The sequence below is a fragment of the Ambystoma mexicanum genome, chromosome 5p (assembly GCF_040938575.1).
Source record: "Ambystoma mexicanum isolate Mex_15411 chromosome 5p, UKY_AmexF1_1, whole genome shotgun sequence".
Taxonomy (NCBI): domain Eukaryota; kingdom Metazoa; phylum Chordata; class Amphibia; order Caudata; family Ambystomatidae; genus Ambystoma; species Ambystoma mexicanum.
In genome coordinates, this window is record NC_090930.1 from 446,234,210 (window position 1) to 446,253,738 (window position 19,529).

Sequence of the window (19,529 nt, forward strand, 5' to 3'; positions counted from 1 at the left end):
TCCCAGGAACAGCATGTTCTGCAATGGTGTCAAGCAGGACTTTGGATAATTGATGGAGAATCCCAGATCCGTCAGCAGGTTGACGGCCGCCTCCGTGTGTCCGATGGACAACTCCCGCGAGCGGGCCCAGATGCGCTAGCCGTCGAGGTACGGGTTTACGTGAATCCCTGTAGTCGCAGCTGGGGTGCCACCAGTGCCAGGCACTTTGTGAACACTCTGGGGGCCGATTTTAAGGCGAAGTGTAGGGCCTTGAACTGGTAGTGCTGTCCCTGCTCTACGAAGCATAGAAACATTTAGTGTTTCCTGTGAATGGGGACGTGGAAGTAGGCCTCCTCCATGTCCAGCGATGTCAAGAAATCCCCCTTTCCAGTTGGCCAAGCACGTGCAGCAACGTGACCATCCTGAATTTTTGAGACTTGAGGTACTGGTTTGGACGTCATAGGTCTAGAATGGGCCTCCAGTCCACAGTCTTCTTTCTTACTAAGAAGTCTCTGGAGTAGACTCTGGAGCCCCGGAGTTGCTGGGGAACCAGCTCTATCGCCCCTTTTCGTAGCATGGCCTGTACTTCCTCCAAGAGCCGAGGGACGTGTTACTCCTGACGGGCCACCGGCGGGATTCGCAGACACCTGTGCTGAAATTCCAGGGTATGTCCTTGGGCGAGAGCATCCAGCACCCATCTGTCGGTAGTGATCTTTTCCCACTCGCTGATGAACCTAGTGAGCCGGCCTCCCTCTGGGGTGCACGGGTGGGGGCCCGACTCCTTTGCCGGTTCAAGTTTATTCCAGCGTCCTGCTTTGCTCGCAACAATGCTGACCTCCTCCTACGTAGGCCTGGGAATGGCATCTGCAAGCTTCCTGGGTTGTGGATCTGGAAGGCTGACGGTACAAGGAGAAGAAACATTTCAACAACCTGCTCGACTTTCCTATAGAAGAACGAAAGGAAGAGGTGGCTGTTTGAGGCTGTCCAAGGCACGGGCTGTCCCTGTATACGCCTTGATGGCCTGCAGGGACTCGTCGACTGCCTGCCTGAAAAGGTTATCTCTGTCGAAAGGCATGTCCAGTACCTTCGTTTGGACCTCCTGACGGAAATTCGTGGCCTTCATCCAGCCTTGGTGACGAAGGCAGACACCGTTCCCCATCTGGCGGCTCCCTGTGTCGGCAACATCCAGCGTCATTGTGATTGCGTGATCCAACGTTATCCCTCCCACCTAGAGAAAGGGCAATCGCCTCCATCCTCTTGTCGTCAGGGAGGGTCTCCAGGATAGGCCCCAGCTTGTACCATAGCTCCCTGTCATATCTTGCTAGGATAGCCAGTGCGTTGGCCGCCTTGATGGTGGATGCTGCAGTGTAGATTCCCTTCCTCCCTATTGCGTCCAACTTCTTACCCTTGCTGTCTGGAGGGACTGCAGATGACCGATTAGATGACAGCTTCCTCCAGGTCGCCAAAACCACTGAGTCAGTGATGGTTGCAACCTCAGGCACTTGGGGCGGATTCGGTACACAGTCCTTCTCCAGCCAACCTCGCTTGGCTGGAGCCATGCAAGGGTTCTATAAGATGGCTAGGCCCTCCTCCCACACGTCATCCAGGAGGTGTACCGCCATTATTGTCTTCCTCTTGGCCTCGCGCCTCTGGTACAGGAAACCCTCCTTCCTGGTCCCCTCGGGCACGAGCTGGAACAGCTCAGAGACTTGGCGATTAGCGAATGGAACGGTCCCATCTCGTCCGGCAGGGACATCCTAGGCGGGAGGGACCCGCTACCCGCTCCGACGATATCGTCCCCATGTCCGTGTATACTGGGGGAAAATGGGACCCGACGCAGGTGTGGAGGCTGAAAAGGGGGCGTCGGATGGCGCTTTCGTTTCTTTGTCGGCAGTTGATCAGGGGCATGGGGGACTGTTTGAACAGGCCCTTGTGGCATCCTCTTCTGGATCTCAATGTGTGGAGGGTTTATAGGATGTCCAATGTCCAGAAACACATCCCTCGGAGGAACTGGTGTGATCAGAACACTAGGTCCTGCACGTTCCTCATCGTCTCCCACGTCCTCATGGACCGTGTGTAGTGACTGTATCTTCTTGTCCTCCGTGGATGAAATTTCCATGGCTTGTGCCATGGCCTGGGACTGATCCGGGGCCTCCTTGCCACTCCCCCTTTTTTCCACCCAGAGGGGCTGGAACGGGGTTCTGAGGTGGTGTCCCCTTCTCCGGAGTGCCGGTGGACTTTGTCAAAGTCACCACGGCGGCTTCTCGCCTAAAAGGGAGGGATACCTTCAGCGCTGTGGGGGCCACCCTCTCAGGGTCAGCCCCCTTTAGCTTTCGAAAGAGCAGACGCCACCAGCTCTATCGCTGACAAAGGCTTTTACTTTGCTGCCTGGGCCTTCTTTGGCATCTCTGCCTTCTCCTCCTCTGTCCGTGGCTTCTCAGGCTTCTCCCGCAGCTTAGCTGGGTTACACTATTTTCTCTTTCAGGAGGAGCTTGATTGCCGGCTGTCAATGGAGGCAGAGGGTGATGTCAATCGCGCCCTGTCTGCCGTGGGACCCACTTCCGCGGCGACCCCGGTGGACACAAACTCGCTTTGATTGGCCTTATCTTGGGCCGCCACGAATGAGGCGCCCTCACAGGACTTGGAAGCCCGCTCCTCAGACCGACCATCCTTGGGTGAGGCATGCCCCTGCTCGTGGTATGGGGCAGAGGCTTTGGCGTTCAGCCACACCACCAGTCTACTGTGCCTGTACTTTGTCATCTTCTTGGAGAATCTACGGCATATCTCGCAATCTCATAGGGCGCTAGAGAGCCGTCCAAGATCGCTGCTCACTAGAGAGCTCTGCACCGATCCCGAGAAAGATCCTGATAAAATAGCTTTATTCTCCCCCGAATCCTCCCCCCATTCGCCTCGATAACATACTCCAAGTCTCTAACGGCTGGCAGATACCAACTTCATCGCTGTCCGCCCTTATTCTGGTCAATGCAGAGGCGGCAGGGGTGAGGCCGCGGCGCTTTGTCGGCGGGGTGTACGATCCTCTAGCGTCATCCTCACCTGAGCGACCACCCCCGGACTCAAGCAACGGGCTGCCAGGCGGGGTGAGCGGCGCCCGGGCTCCGTGGAGGTGGCACCCGCGACAGGCCCGAAATCCACAGCACGAGAACAGCAGGGGCGGCTGAGATCCCGCCCGGCCCACCTGCGCCATCGGCCTTCCGGTCGGTGCGCCGATGCTGGCATCCAGCCTGCAGAGCCCTCCAGACCCAGCTGGAGAGAGAGGGAACGCATCTGAACACACCAACGGCACCAGGTAGGAGAGACGCCCCCCGGGCAACCCTGCCCTGGGTCTCTTCTCCAGCCCACAGATCCCCACACAGCTGCCTGGCCCCATGGGAGAGGCGTTCCACAGGCCTCCGACTCCTTGAAACTCAAACGGCCCCAACCACAGGCCCATCTCCAGCGGGAGGCCCGCGCGGCTGCCCCACCCAGGCCTCCCGGACCTGGCCGTGGAAGTGCTTTAAAACTCACAAACTCTCCAGCCTTCTAAATATACACGGCCCGGGCCCCACCATCTCGAAGGCGCCCTCAAGCGACCAAAGAACATAGCGGGAAAACTCTTCGCTGGGGCCCACACCGTGTTGCCACAGCCCCTCGGCAGCGGCAACCTCGTGGAGGGCCTCTGCTGTTATTCTGCAACCCGACATCGGGACACGTCGACCACAGCGCCACACAACTGTCACCCAAGCCAGACGAGCGGGCCCTTGGCCGCCACAACCAACAAAGTCGGGAATCCATACCAGCATGGGCAAAATGGACAAATCGCTGCGAAAATTGATGTTTGAAACCGGGGCCATAGCTAAAACTCCCAAGCAGTCGAATCAAGAGATGGCGACATCACCAACCATGGAACAGGAAACCGAGTCAATGCCCCCCCCAATCTCTTGACATACGAGAAATACTGCTCGATCTCAAAACAGGCATAGGCAACCTCGATGCCAAAATTGACACCCTCTCATCCAAAGTCGACTTAATACAACACCGCCTTGATAAACACGGCGAGAGGCTCGACAACGTTGAACAGAGGGTCTCCGACCTGGAAGACAACTCCACGTCCCTGTCCTCCAAAGTGTCATCATTAGAACGCCAAGTAAAAGAAATTGTCGCCAAAAACGAAGACTTGGAAGGGCGCAGCCGCCTCAACAACAATAGACTGGTGGGGATCAGAGAGCAACAAAATCCTGCAAAAATGGAAGACTTCGTGGAACGACTATGCAAAGACATTTTTGGAACAACCACCTTCTTGACACTATTTGTGGTTGAAAGAGCTCATAGGATCCCAACCAACTGCCCAATTCCAGGATCGGCACCTCGCCCCATAATCGCCAAACTGCTGAATTTCAGAGACCGCAATCTAATACTCAGGTTGGCCAGGGACAAAGGCGACATTCAATTCGATGGCGACGAAATCCAAATATTCCCAGACTTTTCACCAGCGGTGCAAGCGTCCCGAAGGGCCTTTGGTGGAGTTAAACGCCGCCTCCGAGAGGAGCAAATTCAATATTCAATGCTTTTCCCAGCTAAATTGCGCATCCTCCATGCTGAAAAAACGCAATTCTTCACGTCTCCAGAAGAAGCCAACATCTTTCTCAATAATATCGGATGTCGCCCATTACGTGAAATGCCTAGACCACGAGGGAGAGGAAGGAATGGGGGCGATCTGCCCTGAAAAGCACCCCACATTCAGTTTGACTTAGGAGATCGGGAAATGAGCAAAAGTCAGTTATACACACCTCGGGATAGGTGCTCTTGGAGGGCACCAGCGCCCCGTGCACAGCACTGTTCACAATGTTACTTGGGGGAGGGGGGTCACATTCTGGCGGGTTGGGGGTTGCCCGACGGGGAAGGAAAAAAGGGAGATGGGACACAAGTTGAGGAAAGTGTCCCCAAAAGAAACAAGCCAAGAGTTTTAGACGTGCACCAAATGGGGCCAAATCCAACCCCACCCGAACCCGACCGGGAACAATGTCCCCACCTTGGACTTACGAATATCCTTGTCGGATCAGCATGCAGTCTAAAGAAGCAGCCTTAAGCACTCAAAATCACCAAACAGTGACAGAGCAGCAGAAACAACGCAGCAACTATAAGCAAAATAAAAACTAGCTACATGGAACATTAAAGGAGGCAACCAGCCCTCCAAAACCAGGAAGCTACTACACTACCTCTGACGCCACAACGTTGATGTGGCTTTCATACAAGAGACGCATCTACGGCCAAACTCAGAAAACCACTGGGCGAAAACGTGGGGATGCCACAGATACTTCGCCTCGTTTTCATCATACGCAAAGGGGAGTCGCCGTACTCATCAGCAAATCAACAAATTTCAGACTAATTCGGACCCAGAGCGACTCCGAAAGGAGAACACTGCTCGTTCAAGGAACCATAGACGGGGAAGAAATAATCATGATCAACTCCTACGGCCCCAACATCGACGGTTCCAACAATTTCAACTGGGTCCAGACCCACATCGCATCAAACAGGGAAGCCACAATAATATGGGGTGGAGATCTGAACACCCCGCTCGATCCTCGTACAGACAAAACAACCGCTCCTCGCTCCAAGGCGAGTATGAAAATATCCGAAATATGCAAAGCACACAATCTCATCGACATATGGAGAAGCAAACACTGCGACTCTCAAGAGTTCACCTTTTATTCCTGGGTACACAAATCCAGCTTGATACTTAATTAAATCTTTTGTCGGCACACAGCAGACTCCAATGGGGTGAATGCCAAATCCTACCCAGGTCCATCTCAGACCACTCAGCGGTCACCTTAGTGTGCACGACATAACGGAGCGACTTCACCAGGGCCCAATGGAGATTCAAGCCCAGAGCCCTCCAAGATTAACTCTTTGCCGAAGAACTGCATTCCGAACTGAGCGCATTTCTTGAGACAAACCAAGGCACAGTAGCGTCGCCGGGAACACTCTAGGAGACACTGAAATGTTTTATCAGAGGAGTGTGCATAGCAAAAGAAAACGGAATCCTAAAGAGGTTAAGGGAAGAGCTAAACACATGCGAAAATCGCCTCAAAATACTTGAGCAATCAGCTACAGTTACAAATACTCTCAGCTCGCTGGCCGCTCTCAAGGCAGAATTGGAATCCTTCAGATCATGAGCAGATAGAGAAGCCAAATTCCTAGCAAGCCATCACAAAATCCGCCTGTACGGTGAGGGGCACCGACCCGGTGCATTGCTCGCAAGACTAATCACCGCGGATCGAAAACCCACGACAGTCGAGGCAGTGCGGGACACGCCAGGAACCCTTGTATACTCTGAAGACGACATACTAGAAACATTCCGCAAATTTTACCAAAACTTATATAACTCCAATTATTCCAGGGAGCCCGCCGAAATAACAGAATACCGAAATACAACCGCACTATATTGGACGAGCGCTGAGCTACGCGAGCCGTTGAACGCACCCATCACCTCAGCGGAGATCCTAGAAATCATTAAAGAATTACCGAGCAACAAAGCCCCAGGATCGGACGGCCTAACAGGTGAATTTTATAAATTTTTCGCAGACATTCTTGCCCTGCTCCAAGTCTTGGATAAAGCCATAGCCAAGGACCAACTTCCACCAACTCTTTACACGGCGAATATCATTCTCCTACACAAACCAGGTAAACCCAAAGATGATTGCACCTCCTACAGGCCCATATCACCAATTAATCTGGATAACATTTTTGCAAAGATCCTGACCAGGAGGTTGATGCCACTCATGCCCGCAATGGTTCTTGCGGATCAAGCAGGATTCGTTCCAGGCAGAAATACATCATTCGGCCTCAGAAGAATGTTTGGAGTGATGGAGGCCCTCAACCCAGAAAACCAAGCGGTAGCAGTACTTCGACGCCGAGAAGGCATTTGATTCTGTGGAATGGCCCTTCCTATTTGCAATATTACAATGTATGGGCCTCGGCAAACGATTCATCCAAATGATAGGCCTTGTCTACAAATACCCGACATCTAAAATCAAACTCGGAAACAAATGCTCCTCCGGAATCCTTTTACGCAGAGGAACCAGACAGGGGTGCCCACTATCAGCATTGCTCTTCGCCCTGGTCATGGAACCCCTTGCGTCCGACCTAAGACTTTATCATCTGCATAGAGGTCTCGCCTTCGGCCCACACAAAATGGTGGTTTCACTCTACGCCGACGACATAGCACTCTTCCTTAGCGACCCGTATGACAACCTGAATCCGGTGATGCGAGCAGTCCTTAAATTGGTCAACTTCTCAGGACTAAAAATCAATAATGCAAAATCGATAATTTTCCCTCTCAGTGAATCAACCTAAGAATTTCAGGATGACTTCGGCTTCCACTGGCAACACTCGAAGGCCCGATATCTGGGGATCGTCATGTCCAGAACCAGCACCGACATCATGCAAGACAACTACGAGAAGACACTTGACACTATCCAAACGAAAGTGAACAGATGGAAAACGCTTCCCCTCACACTTTGGGGCAGGGTGTCCCTAGCGAAAATGGTGATCCTCCCTAAACTACTCTATCTCTTTACAAATATCCCCCCTACTACTCACGCAAAAATTGTTACGGCGCATCAAATCCATCCTTCTTGACCTTATATGGGCTGGCAAGGTTGCCGGAATAGCACACAGCACTATGATCCTGACCATAACATAAGGCGGACTGGCTTTACCCGATATAGAAAGTTACTACTGGGCAGCAAAAGCACAGTTCCTGAGCCATTGGTATGCAACACACTTCATCCGGCCACATGTGCAAATCGAAAGAGCTCTAGCAACACCCTATCTTCTCCGCGCAGTCATACTCAATGAACCACCGGCACCCTCAACACCGATGAACACAATGGTCACGACACACACGATTTGGAAAGAAAAAAAAAAAAAAAATCGCCAAAAGGAACGGAGTCCAAACCAGTTATTCCCCTTTCCTTCCGGTGAGAAGTATTCCAGGGATACCCATAACATCTGAAAAGGTTTTCCAGCTCTGGACCAAGAAACTGAAAAATCCACTCACTGGGTGACCTGTTTCCAAACGGTTCGTTCCTCTCGATTCAGGAAGCTCGAAACAAAGGTGGAAACAACGCCCTCAACGTTTTCATGTACTACCGAACCCGACACGCCATGCAGTCCAGCTTTGCCACGTTCCCGCTCCAACCACCGACCTGGCCACTGCTCCACGGAGTGATTCAAGCCCAAGGTGATGGCCGTCTGGTGTGAAATATCTACAAGGCCTTGCTAACAGAAAAACTCACTCGCAGCTTAAAAGCCCGAACAAGGTGGGAAAGAGCTCTGAACACTACGATACTCGACGAAGACTGGTCATACATACCACGACTCACAAAGAAAGTGGCAATAAACACAAGATACAAACAAATTCACTTCAACTTTGTCCATCAGGTCTACCACACTCCAGCAAGACCACGCCCAGAGGACGTCAATATCCGCCTCCAGCTCTCATTGTGGGCACCCGGAAGCCGACTTTGTCCACCTGGCATGGTCGTGCCCCGAAATAGGAGCGTTCTGGACAGTAGTCCTAGAGAAAATCTCAGCTATAATTGGAGTGCAACTAGAACCTGGCCGAACACTGACCATGCTAGGCCTAACCAACCAACTACCAGAACATAACAGAAAACTGGCAAACCTACTTTCGGTCCTGGCACGCAGACGAATAGCTTGCAACTGGGGCAGAGGACAGCCACCAACACTAAAGCAATGGCTCCAAGATGCCACCTACTGTCAAGACACCGAAACTAACTACCTACGAACTCTGCCCCTCCACGCACGCCCCACCCCCCCCCCCCGATATCTGGGGCCTCTATATTGCATACCTGTTAAACGCTGATGACGACTCGAGCTCGCAGTCTCCACCTCCAATACAAACTGTTGCGAGCAACCGGACACTCCAATAGCAGCCATGAGTGCCGAACAACAACATCATTAGAACTGATATGAAACTGAACCCGACACTAAGCGGGAATTGTTCCAAGGGGGGAAGGCGGGATAAAGGGTCTCGTGACCGGTGCACGGTCTTGTAATGTCTCACTATTTCATTGTTGTAAAATCAATAAAGAAAGTTACAAAAAAAATGTCTCGCAATCTCCTTGCTTGTGGTCTAGATGCAGGAAGTAGAGGCATTGTAGGTGCGTGTCCTTCAGAAACACATTTTGGAGCCCCACTTGATGCAGGGCTCAAAGAGGGATCTTCCTTCTTTCTTCTCCTCCGTCATGGTCGGTGGGCGCAAAGTAGGCCCGATGACCTTCTGGAAACTGACGATCTTTACCATTGAGGGGCGCTGAACTTCACAGACAACAGATCACCGCTGTCGGCAGATGGAGAGAAAAGCACACAGGCTCTTTCGGAACAATAATTGAAAATGTTCTGTGAAAAAATACAGAAAAACTAGACGTATCTTGCAGAGAAAAACTCTAGTAACCCCCCCCCCAAGACTGAAGCATGCAGTAAAAATATGAAGATGGCTGCCAGGGGACAGGAGAGGGGCTTAAAGAGAGGAATGTCATTGGCTGGGGGGTAGTATGACCCAGAGGACAGCGATTGGTTTATGGGAAAAATACAGTTTTGTAAGTGAAAGTGAAACACGTTTTCTTTTTTTGAGTATTCCCAGCCTGACAGGGAATATTCATGAGCATGTGAATCCATGCCAGACCCTATGTTGGAGAAATAATAAATTCCACCAATACCTTAAAAACTGGCGATAATCATAACAGTGCAGTACACATTTGAACAACTTAAAGAGCAGTACACTTAGTGAAATGTCACGATTACCTTTAATTCCCTCCCAGAAGTCGTTACGGTCTCTTCTTACTGAAGTGAACTTGCTCAGGTCATGGTAAGTGCTCCAAGTATACACATATTTGTCTTCAGAACCACTCACAATGTAAGTATAGTCATGGCTGAGAGAAACACAAAGATTTGATTAATGCACATGTATTTATTGGAAAAGCGTGAAAAGGATATGCACATTGCTTTAAAAAGCTTTTAAATCCAAAGGGTATATCTTGATGCAGTCTCTGCAGCCACTCTCAAGAAGAGGCAAAGTGTATATTACAAACTGGTCATATAAAGTCAACAAATGTTACTGGCAAAGAACCCTGCTAACTCTCCATGTGATGTCCATATCTAAATATGGAACAAAAAGAACTGTTTACTATAAGGCTAAACCTAAAGGCACCGCAACAGTCATATCTTTCAGTGACAAGGTGTTCAATGAGTCACAAGACAAATCCACTAATTTTTCAGTTTCTATTTCTTAGGACAGTTTTTCTGAAGTCCAACTAGGGCTGTACCACCTGAGTATATGGTAGCGTAGACAGAGCAGCCAGGCTGATCTTAGGAGGGAGGGGGGGCTGTAGGAAAGTACATCGAACCTGTAGTATACCAAGGATTCAATAGAAACACTTACAACCAGAAGCTTTATATAAAAAAATAAAGGTTTATTATAAATACACTAGTCTTGAGTTGTGAGGAACTTTTCTGTATCAATATCTTGCATTTGTACCTTCGCGACCTAATTTGTACAAGTGTTGCTTGTAGTTATCACTTAATTATTTATTTGTTCTTTTCTCTCTTTTTTTCCTTATGTAGCCGTTTGTCACATGAGTGTAGGCTGATACAGAGTCATTGAGTTCCTCTATTCCGTTTGTAAACTTGAAAGACACACACACACATGTGCCTGCACTACTTTGCGCCAATGATAGTTGAAAGAAAAAGTTCTTATTCCAATCAATTGTTTTTGTCCATTTTTATTCTTATTCTGTTTGAAAATCAGAAGTTTTAGCCCTATTGGATAGGCGCAAAGTAGTGCAGGCACATGTGCGTGTGTCTTATTATAAATACAGGTAGCCCAAGTTAAGTGTTGGGATAGGTACTGGTCCGAGTCAACAATTTATAAAAAACACACCACTATGCTTTAAAGTACACAGACCAAAGCATAGACTTTATTCAGAAGCCTAACAGTATTTCTATGCAGTCAGACCTAATCAAACACAGAGTATAGGACACACCTATTCATGGGGAGTCAAACCACAATTTACTTTTAGAGTACTTTACAGTTAAGACAAATGAAGTAGACCTTGTCAGTCATACACTCACACTCAGTTAAGGAATCACATAATCAACCAACCCTGTTACCAGGTTACCTTTCTGAATAGTGGAACACACATTCAAGGAACAGTATATACTTTTAACTACATTTATGATAACACAGTTATACTAGGTGAGTAAGATCTTTTGGTGTAACATACAAGTAACAGTTGCTTTCCAGAGCCTAAGGTAAGCAATAACTTTCTAACTTATTTTAGGATGGCAAACAGCTATTCAAGGTAAGTAAAACCCATATACTCTTTTAAAGGAACTATCAGCAACTTAAAGGTGGGTATAAACCTAAGACTTTTTTAGCATCTATATAAAATAGGCAAGGGAAAGCAAAACCCAGTTGGTGAACTAACACACTAATATTCTGAAAGAAATAGTTAAGTGAAGCCAACAGCATTACTTTTGGGAAGAGAGTAAAATAACTTTGCATATACTTTTCAGAATGGCAGAACACATTCAAGGTAAGTAAGAACGTTTTTAACCGTTCACTCTCAGAGTTACAGTTACCATTTAACTCTTTCACAAGTAAGTACTTTTCAAATACTTCTTATTCTTTTCAAGACAGGGGCCATCATTCCGAGGTTGGTGCTAGTCATGGCGCTATTAGCGTACCCCCACCAACTTGGTGGTATGGGGACTTACTGGTCTATTCCGACCATTGCGGGACCGGTAAGTCCCCATTTAAAAAGCCATTCCCCATTCCCATTTGAGCCCCCATAGGGCTCAATGGGAGGGGGAAGGCGGCAATAACGGTACCGTAAAATACTGTACCGTTATTGACCCCGGTATCCCTTTGCGGGTCCCGACCTTAACGCCTGCTAAAACCAGGCGTTAAGGAAGGACCCGCAAAGGGACCTCGGAATAGGGCGTAAAGGGATTACCGGCACCAGTGTCATTACCAGTGCCCGGTATCCCTTTCTGCCCAGCTTGTAATGAGGGCCAGAATCCTTTACTTATCCATTCCTTCCCTTGTATATGAGTTCATCCAGAGACAGAAGAGGGACCCTAGTGGTCTAGGTGCCAGCTGTAGGCAGGGTGAAATAGGGTTCAGTTTCAGGCAAGTCAGAGTTCCTGAGGAAGACTGGTCAAGCAAGTTAAGTATTTCTCTTTAAACTTAGGGTCCACAGACTTCAGAGACATGCTAGAAGGATTCCAGCAATGGGCCTGGGTGAAATTGGAGGAGTGGCCGTCCAACCACAGAAAACACCCCAAAGTTAAACAGGAATCACAAAGCCTCAAGGCAAGTAGATAACCCAACCAACACAGTACCTTAGTACGGAAGAGTTGCTGCAAGAAGACTTCAGGACCTGCAGCCAAAAACCCGGTAGATTAATTTCTTCTTCATGAGAAAGGGAAAGGATTTTGCAGCAGGGATCACGGCGAAGGCTCTAGGCAAGAGGTTCTTTGCATGGTTTACTCAGCACAGAAGAAGAGGCTGCAGCGGGGGTAGACTTAAGGATCTGTAGCCAAAAATATGGCCGCTCAATTCCTTGTCATGAAGACGGAAGACAGGACACTGGAACGGATCCTGCAGCAGGGAGCAACAGGGAAGGCTCCAGGCAAGAGTTTCTTTGTGGCTGGATGTGAGTCTGTGGTTTTGGCACCCTTTTCTGAATATCGCTAGTTCAATTCTTGTCACTTGCAAGGTCCAGCACTCTGATGAGGGGACTTTTCGGATTCTATTCACGTCTCTGGAAGTCCAGCAGGATGCCACCAAATTTCCAGCTCCATTCGGAATTCAGGAGAACATGCACTACACAGTGGCTCGAGGTCCCAGGGTATTGCGATATTCTAGCCCCACAAGGTTGCAGCACGATGCGGGATCGCTCAAAATGCAGGTGTTCCTAAATCTAGTGGATCTCACCAGGCTCTGGGTCGGAGGTTGTAGTTTTTGGAGTCCCCAGTTTGCTTGGAAGAAAGGGTAACAGGCTATGGTTACACAATTGGCTCTCTGGCCGCTGGAAACTGTCTCAGCTGTGTTTTCTTCATCTTCCTCTTCGAATTTGGTTCCAGTGGTCAACTACTTCTTCAGCTTCCAGGATCTGACTTTTATGCAGGAACCCAGCCAATCACCTTGGGGGTTTGGCAGTCCTTTCAGAACAGCCAGCCTCCCAGTTTAAACTGGACTCTCGCAGGCAGGCTGGAAGCCAAAGCGCTGCAGAGTTTTGGACTCCTCCCTCACTTCCTGCCTTCACAGACACTCTGGAGCCTGGGTGGACTTGTCCGAGGTCTCCCGACGAAGATCAAAATCACACAAAGGAATTTGCCGCTCTGGAGATCAAGGAAAAGCCCAAAATTGGACAAGAAACACACAAATGGCAAAAAGACGGGCCATTTTGGTAAAATGGGTGCCTTTACCGCAGCTGTGAAAACAGCCTGTGGTAAAAGTGCACCGGATTAGTAAAAAGGTTCACTGCCACCAGTCATTTAAAGTAAGCTTGTCCCTGTGACAGCATTGTTACAGTGCTAGAGAGAAGGGGGATAAATTGTATCTCCCCAGCACTCCACATAAGGTGGGATTGGCTGGTTTCACTTAAAATGTAGAATGGATAGAATAATACTTTCTACCCTTGGAAACTGTAGTTCTCAAAGGACTGATCAGTGAGACTAAGTTTTGGATTTGTGTTGAGCAGAGTGTGGCCTTGAAAAGGACCTGTTTAGGTCGAAACACGTGTTGGCATATCACTCTGTTATTGAACGTAGCACGCTACTCTTCTATTGGACAAGCATCCAATTAAAGAAATGTCCCAATCAACTGAAGTCTGACCTGAACTCGCTGGAATGTACTAATTGTTTATTGTGAACTATCATGCTCCAGATGTTTAATTTGGTGGAATGTACTCATTGTTTATTGGGAACTATCATGTTCCAGATGTTTAATTTGGACCAATAAGCAGCAGTTCCACATTTAGGCACTGAACACCCAACCTTGCTGACAGGTAGCTGGTTCAGTTCCGATTCGTACAAGGTGGTTCCCAGCCTGCTGAGTCTGTCCGCTTCTGTGATCTCTTCCCCTGGTAAGTGAACAGCTTTGAGTTGAATGCCCTGACGTATAGCCCAATTCCATGTCTCTACTGCTAGTCTGCATAGATCTGGATAATTTGTTCCCACCTGCTTGTTGACATAGTACATTGCAGTGGAAATGTCTGTTCTTATGATAAGCTGTAACGATTTGAGCGCTAAATCAATAGCCAGTAGCTCCAGACAGTTTATGTGGTAATATTTCTCTGATGGACTCCATTTCCCGCTAACCAAAGGTGGTACCCCTACTTTCCATGGAAGGATCTGTAGTAATCATCACTGTATGGGGGGGTGGTTGACTAAAGGTAGCCCCTCTCATAACATTGGACGCTTATTTGCACCACATGAGGTCTTGTTCCAGAGATGAAGGGATAGAAATCCTGTAGGATTGATTACCTGTTTCCTGATCCCAAGTGTGTGTATGGATCACTCATCTTGAGTCTGGGCAGTGGTACAGTAAGGACACATGATGCTAGAAGCCATACTATGTGTTGGTACCACAATATAATAAAACTTAGAAATACTATGTTCTAGGACGGTACCAACTCCGACTTTTTGAGGTTGATTGAAAAACCCAGGTAGAAATGTATTTGCAGGAGTAGTGACAGAAGACCATCTTATTCTCTGTTGAACATGCGCGAATCAACCAGTTGTCTAAGCACAGATATATGTGGTGTCCCTCCATCCTGAGTATTGCCATTATGGCGTTTTATTTTCGTGAAAACTTGTGGCATCAAGTTCAGGCCAAATGGAAGCACTTTGTATCGAAAGTTATGACCCCCATCACTGTAAAGCGTAGCATTTACCTATGCGGCTGCCAAAGGGGGACATGCAGGTAGGTGTCCTGCAGGTAAAAGGATCACATCCACTCTCTACCTTGGCTATGTCCACTGGCATCACCATCCTGGACATTTCTAAGGGAAGCGAAACGTTGAGGTATTAAAGATCCAGGACTACTCACAGGCTCACCTGGTTCTAATTGTGAATCGTGAAGATTCATAAGTAGACGCCTAGACCCTCCTCTGCTTGTGGGACTTTTTCCACTGAAAGACCTTGACAGAAGGGGAGGAGATGGCCGAGGGGAGTGGAGGAAGGGGGAGCCGAAAAACCCATGTTAGTGACTGATATGGACCATGGGTTCTGAAAGAGGTGATCTCAGAATGACATGTGTCGGGCTGAACCTGGATGCCACCCTCATTGTTTTTTAGGATTCGAGACCTGTAATGAGGAGCAAGATGAGAAAAATCATCCATTGGTTGCTGTATGCTATTGCTTCCTGTGATGTGTACTGGGCAAAGGGTCAAGTTGCTTGGCCCTCCTGTCCTTAAATCCTCTAAATCTACCAAATGATCATGCTCTTTGGTCACATCTCGATTCCACACTCGAGAATTTCTTTTGTGCAGGTTTAGACAAGATCGCAGGCATTTAGCTGTCTGGGTGTTTGTCTTTTATATTGTTAATTCCTAGTATTTAGATGAATGAAAGAGGTCTGCTCCCTCAAGAGGAACGTCCAATATTCTGTCCTGGACGTCCGCTGTAAACTTGGTAGCAGGTATCCATGCCGATCTTCTAATGTCTCTGCCCAAACGAATGGCCCTGCTGGCTTATCAATGTGAGACACCGAAGCCTCCAGCATGTCTTGAGCTATTAATTTTGCTTCTGCTAAACCTGCTTTAAAGGTTGCCTGTCGTTCGATAGGAAGATCTGGAAGAAAATCCCTGATCTCCCTCCATAGTTTTTGATTAGCCGCAGCCAGAAATTAATTGACCACATTAGCTTGTCTGAGGTGTACGCCTGCATTTAGGTACATCACCTCTCTGGATAAAGAGAAGACGACAACTCTGACGAAACTGACCCTGCAGGCTTTGAATATAGAGAGGAGGCAGCTACCATCGAAGTCTGGGGTTGGGGATGGATGAGAAGCCAACCGCAGCGATTCACTTTCCAGTTGTTTGAACCTAGCATCAAGGAATTTGTTGAATGAGTTGAGTGGGGCTGAAGCCACAGCTTTTTAGCAACCGCCAACACATCCTTTTTTAATGGTGTGGCTGAGCGGTTAGCGGTTCTCAGAGATGGAATCTCAGACAATACTGCTGCTTTCCGTTGTTCCTGGTGTGGTGCCGTTACTCCCAGGGATTCAGCCAGTCCTTCCATGATGCTGTGAAACGCCTTAGCAGAAGATGGCGCATTCTCCTCTTCCGCCTCATCTGTGTCTGTGTGGAGACTTTCCCCTCTTGGGTACCTGATGTGGAGACCACATTCTGGAGAGTGGGCTCAAGTGGTTTGGTTGGTGCAGGCAGACCCTGTATCAAAATATTAACTGTCTGCACTGGTGGAACATTCATCTGTACAGGAGGTGGGGGAGGCTTCAGAGCTGTGAAATGTGGCTCATCTGAATAAATAAACAAAGATGGCGCCACACACACGTAAATCGGGCTTATACGGGATCTGACCCACGACGATAGGAGAGGTAAGAGATTTCAGGCACGTTATGATTTCAACTCTTATGTAAACTATGGCCGGAGATTAGTATAAGTGACCAATTGTCACAATATTTATATTACAGGTATTGGCACCCCATACTGTCTATAGATGACTGGACTCTTCAGAGTCTTTATACTTTAAACTCAAGTGAGGTACATGAGCCCACAGTGTTTTCTGCCCAAGGATTCTTCATTGATAAGCTATAATATTCTCTCTAATTCATACACAATTGGTCTCAACTGTATAATCTGGCCATTATAACACACCGAAGATATTTATAGGCTACTTGTTTATATTTCAGATTGGACATTTTGTCAAGTACCACCTGACATTTATGCATCAGGCAATACAGCTTAATAAGCTGAATGATAATTTCTACCACAAGGATTGAAGCTAGTGACTTTACAAGCCAATGTATCTACCACATTTATGGTGAGGGACCACAAATTTCAATTTTTATTATGAATGACTAATTATTTAGGTTGTATCCCAAACGAAAGCGTGACTTGATCCAATTCTGTTTGCTTTATTGTTACAGAGCAGAAACCAATAACAAAGATGGGTGCGTAGATTACTCACTGTGGGTTTAAAACCAAAAGCATGTGATCCCACCTCGGGGTTATACAAGGCCACAAACTTAGTTACTGATTAATTGTATATACAATGGTTATTCTCTGGGACATCCACCTCCACTGGAATGAGGTCCACTAGTGGTGAAACCTGGACTGCGTTTAGGGAAACATAACAATGGGTACTCGATGATACTTTTAACTCTTGAAAATTACCCTGAGATTGGAATACCCTCAATCACTTTCTTTCCTTTTTGAGCTGGCATGTCACGCTTGAAGCAATCTATTATGGTATGTTCTACATGTTAGGCATGTAATAGACACTGGGACTAACATTAGACTAACAATGTGTTTGATGAAGCTTCGATGGTTTATATACATGTGTTACCTACCTTTATAATTTTCAAACCAACACTTTTTTTTAATCCCCCTGAGCCGCCTCATTTTGCCGGACTCTGTATGATGTCATGGTTTGTAATCTACATTTTTTTGCCTATATTTTCTGTTACTGTCTAAATCTGTTTAATGCATCGGTATGCATTTTATTTGTCAATGGAATTTCTCTTGGTTATTGAATCATTTTGTTGGGAAGAACAGCCTTGAGGACGACCCATTCGTCGAAGCACGTGTCGGCTGTTGATTTGCTGAACCTTAACAATAAACTAGATACTGTACATTGGACTACGTCGAGACTTGTCCTTCAATACGGATTATGGACATTCTTGAATTTAGGGTCTTTGCACGGATGGGCAGCATACAAAACTAACTTATCAAAATATAAGCCGTCTGCAATGGTGCAACATTCATCTGCACAGGAGGTGGGGGAGGCTTCAGAGCTGTGAAATGAGGCTCTGGTGGAGGCCTCTGCGGAAGAGATCCCTCTCAGGATGTGCACCTGGAAAACTGGCTCAGAGCCAACATATGCCGGGGAGCGAGGCGCCGGAGCCCGGATGAAGACAAAAAAAACCACGCGAGAATTAGCTGTGCCATAAAAAATTAGCGTGCTGATGGGAGGCTGCTCAAATCCCATCCGAGCGGGAAAGAGGACTGAGGTGAGGAGCTGGATTGGGGTGGGAAAGGGCTAGCAGAGCATGGTTACATATGCGGCACTTCTCGGTGTGCTCTAAATTTAAAGGGCAATACCATTTTTGTGAGGCAAAATGGTTCCGGTCATGGGACGGGACGCCCAAACAGTATGGATGAAATGGGACAGAACGTAGATGTAATATTACAAAAACAGGCAATTGGGACTTGTAGTCTAGGTGGGATCCCTGTACACATTTCCCTCAATCTTTCAGTGCGCTCCCACCACCTCCCTAGCCAAGTCCCACTACTCCAACAGGTCAGAAAACAACGCTAATTCACTGTCTGCTCTCTCCTTGGCACAAGGAGGGCCTAGAGGTTACAGCCTTATCCCAGACTCCCTCAGTGACTTCCTACATGACCTAGCAGGGTAGTCTCTGTTCTGGTACCTTGTTCCTCCAGATGGCCGTCTCTCAAATTTGTCATCAGTCGCCTTTCTCCCCTCTATGCTTCTCCTTGTCTCTTTTCTCTCACTCTTCACACCCAATCTCCCTTGTGGACTGTCCCCTCATTACACTCCGTCTCTTTGTCTCATCTATCTGCTGCCCATCACGTCACTTCTTCCAATAATACCCTGCCTCTGTTCGCATTTACATTTCACCTCTCATTTCCCTCTCCTTTCTCTCGTACTCTCAACCCATCTCTACTCTCCAAAACTACTGCCAACCATTCCCCACCTGCACTCAGCCCAACTCCTGCTCTTCTGCAAAAATTCCCTCCAGCCACTCTCCCAGTCACACCCAACTGTACCCCTTTCTCACCCAAATACCTTAACTCCTCTCCTTGTAAAACACTCCAAAGTCTCTTCCAAGTCCTCCTACAGATGCTACACTCTCCTCTCTGGTCTTTCAGTCCTTCCCGGGGGTGAACAGAGATCAAACAAGTCTTTGCCTGCAAAGGTTTGGGGGAGGCTTCCTTGGTCTCCTCTAGTGCTGGTCTGCTTCCTGCTGGTCCCAGCTCTTCCGATACTGCTCCCTGATAGGCAATCGGGGGTTTGTGGGGTAGGGAATGTGGCGAGTCAGAAGAAAGACACATGCTCTCAGAGGACATGATCTACAATCTTTCGTTAAAAGTAATGAGATCAGGCCTAACTTTAATTGTAACTATGGGGGGGTCCCTACCTATGTTGCAAAGAAATAAGTCTGCTGTTCGTAACGACCATAACTGAAAACCCCTAAGACAACAAACTTAAGTTGGAAGAATTACTCCCTTCTCCTTAGGGTACTTTCTAGTACC

The 19,529-nt window shown here is 48.0% G+C and overlaps 1 protein-coding gene across 4 annotated transcripts in view; it reads right to left on the bottom strand.

Annotated features, from left to right (window-relative positions):
* The window catches only part of WDR44 (WD repeat domain 44), a 1,281,409-nt gene that overhangs the window by 121,758 nt on the left and 1,140,122 nt on the right, over positions 1 to 19,529 (bottom strand). For all 4 annotated transcript variants that reach the window (XM_069612853.1, XM_069612855.1, XM_069612854.1 and 1 more), the window contains one exon: positions 9,808 to 9,935. In XM_069612853.1, coding sequence (XP_069468954.1) covers positions 9,808 to 9,935 — 128 coding nt within the window. The remainder of the gene's footprint in view (positions 1 to 9,807; positions 9,936 to 19,529) is intronic.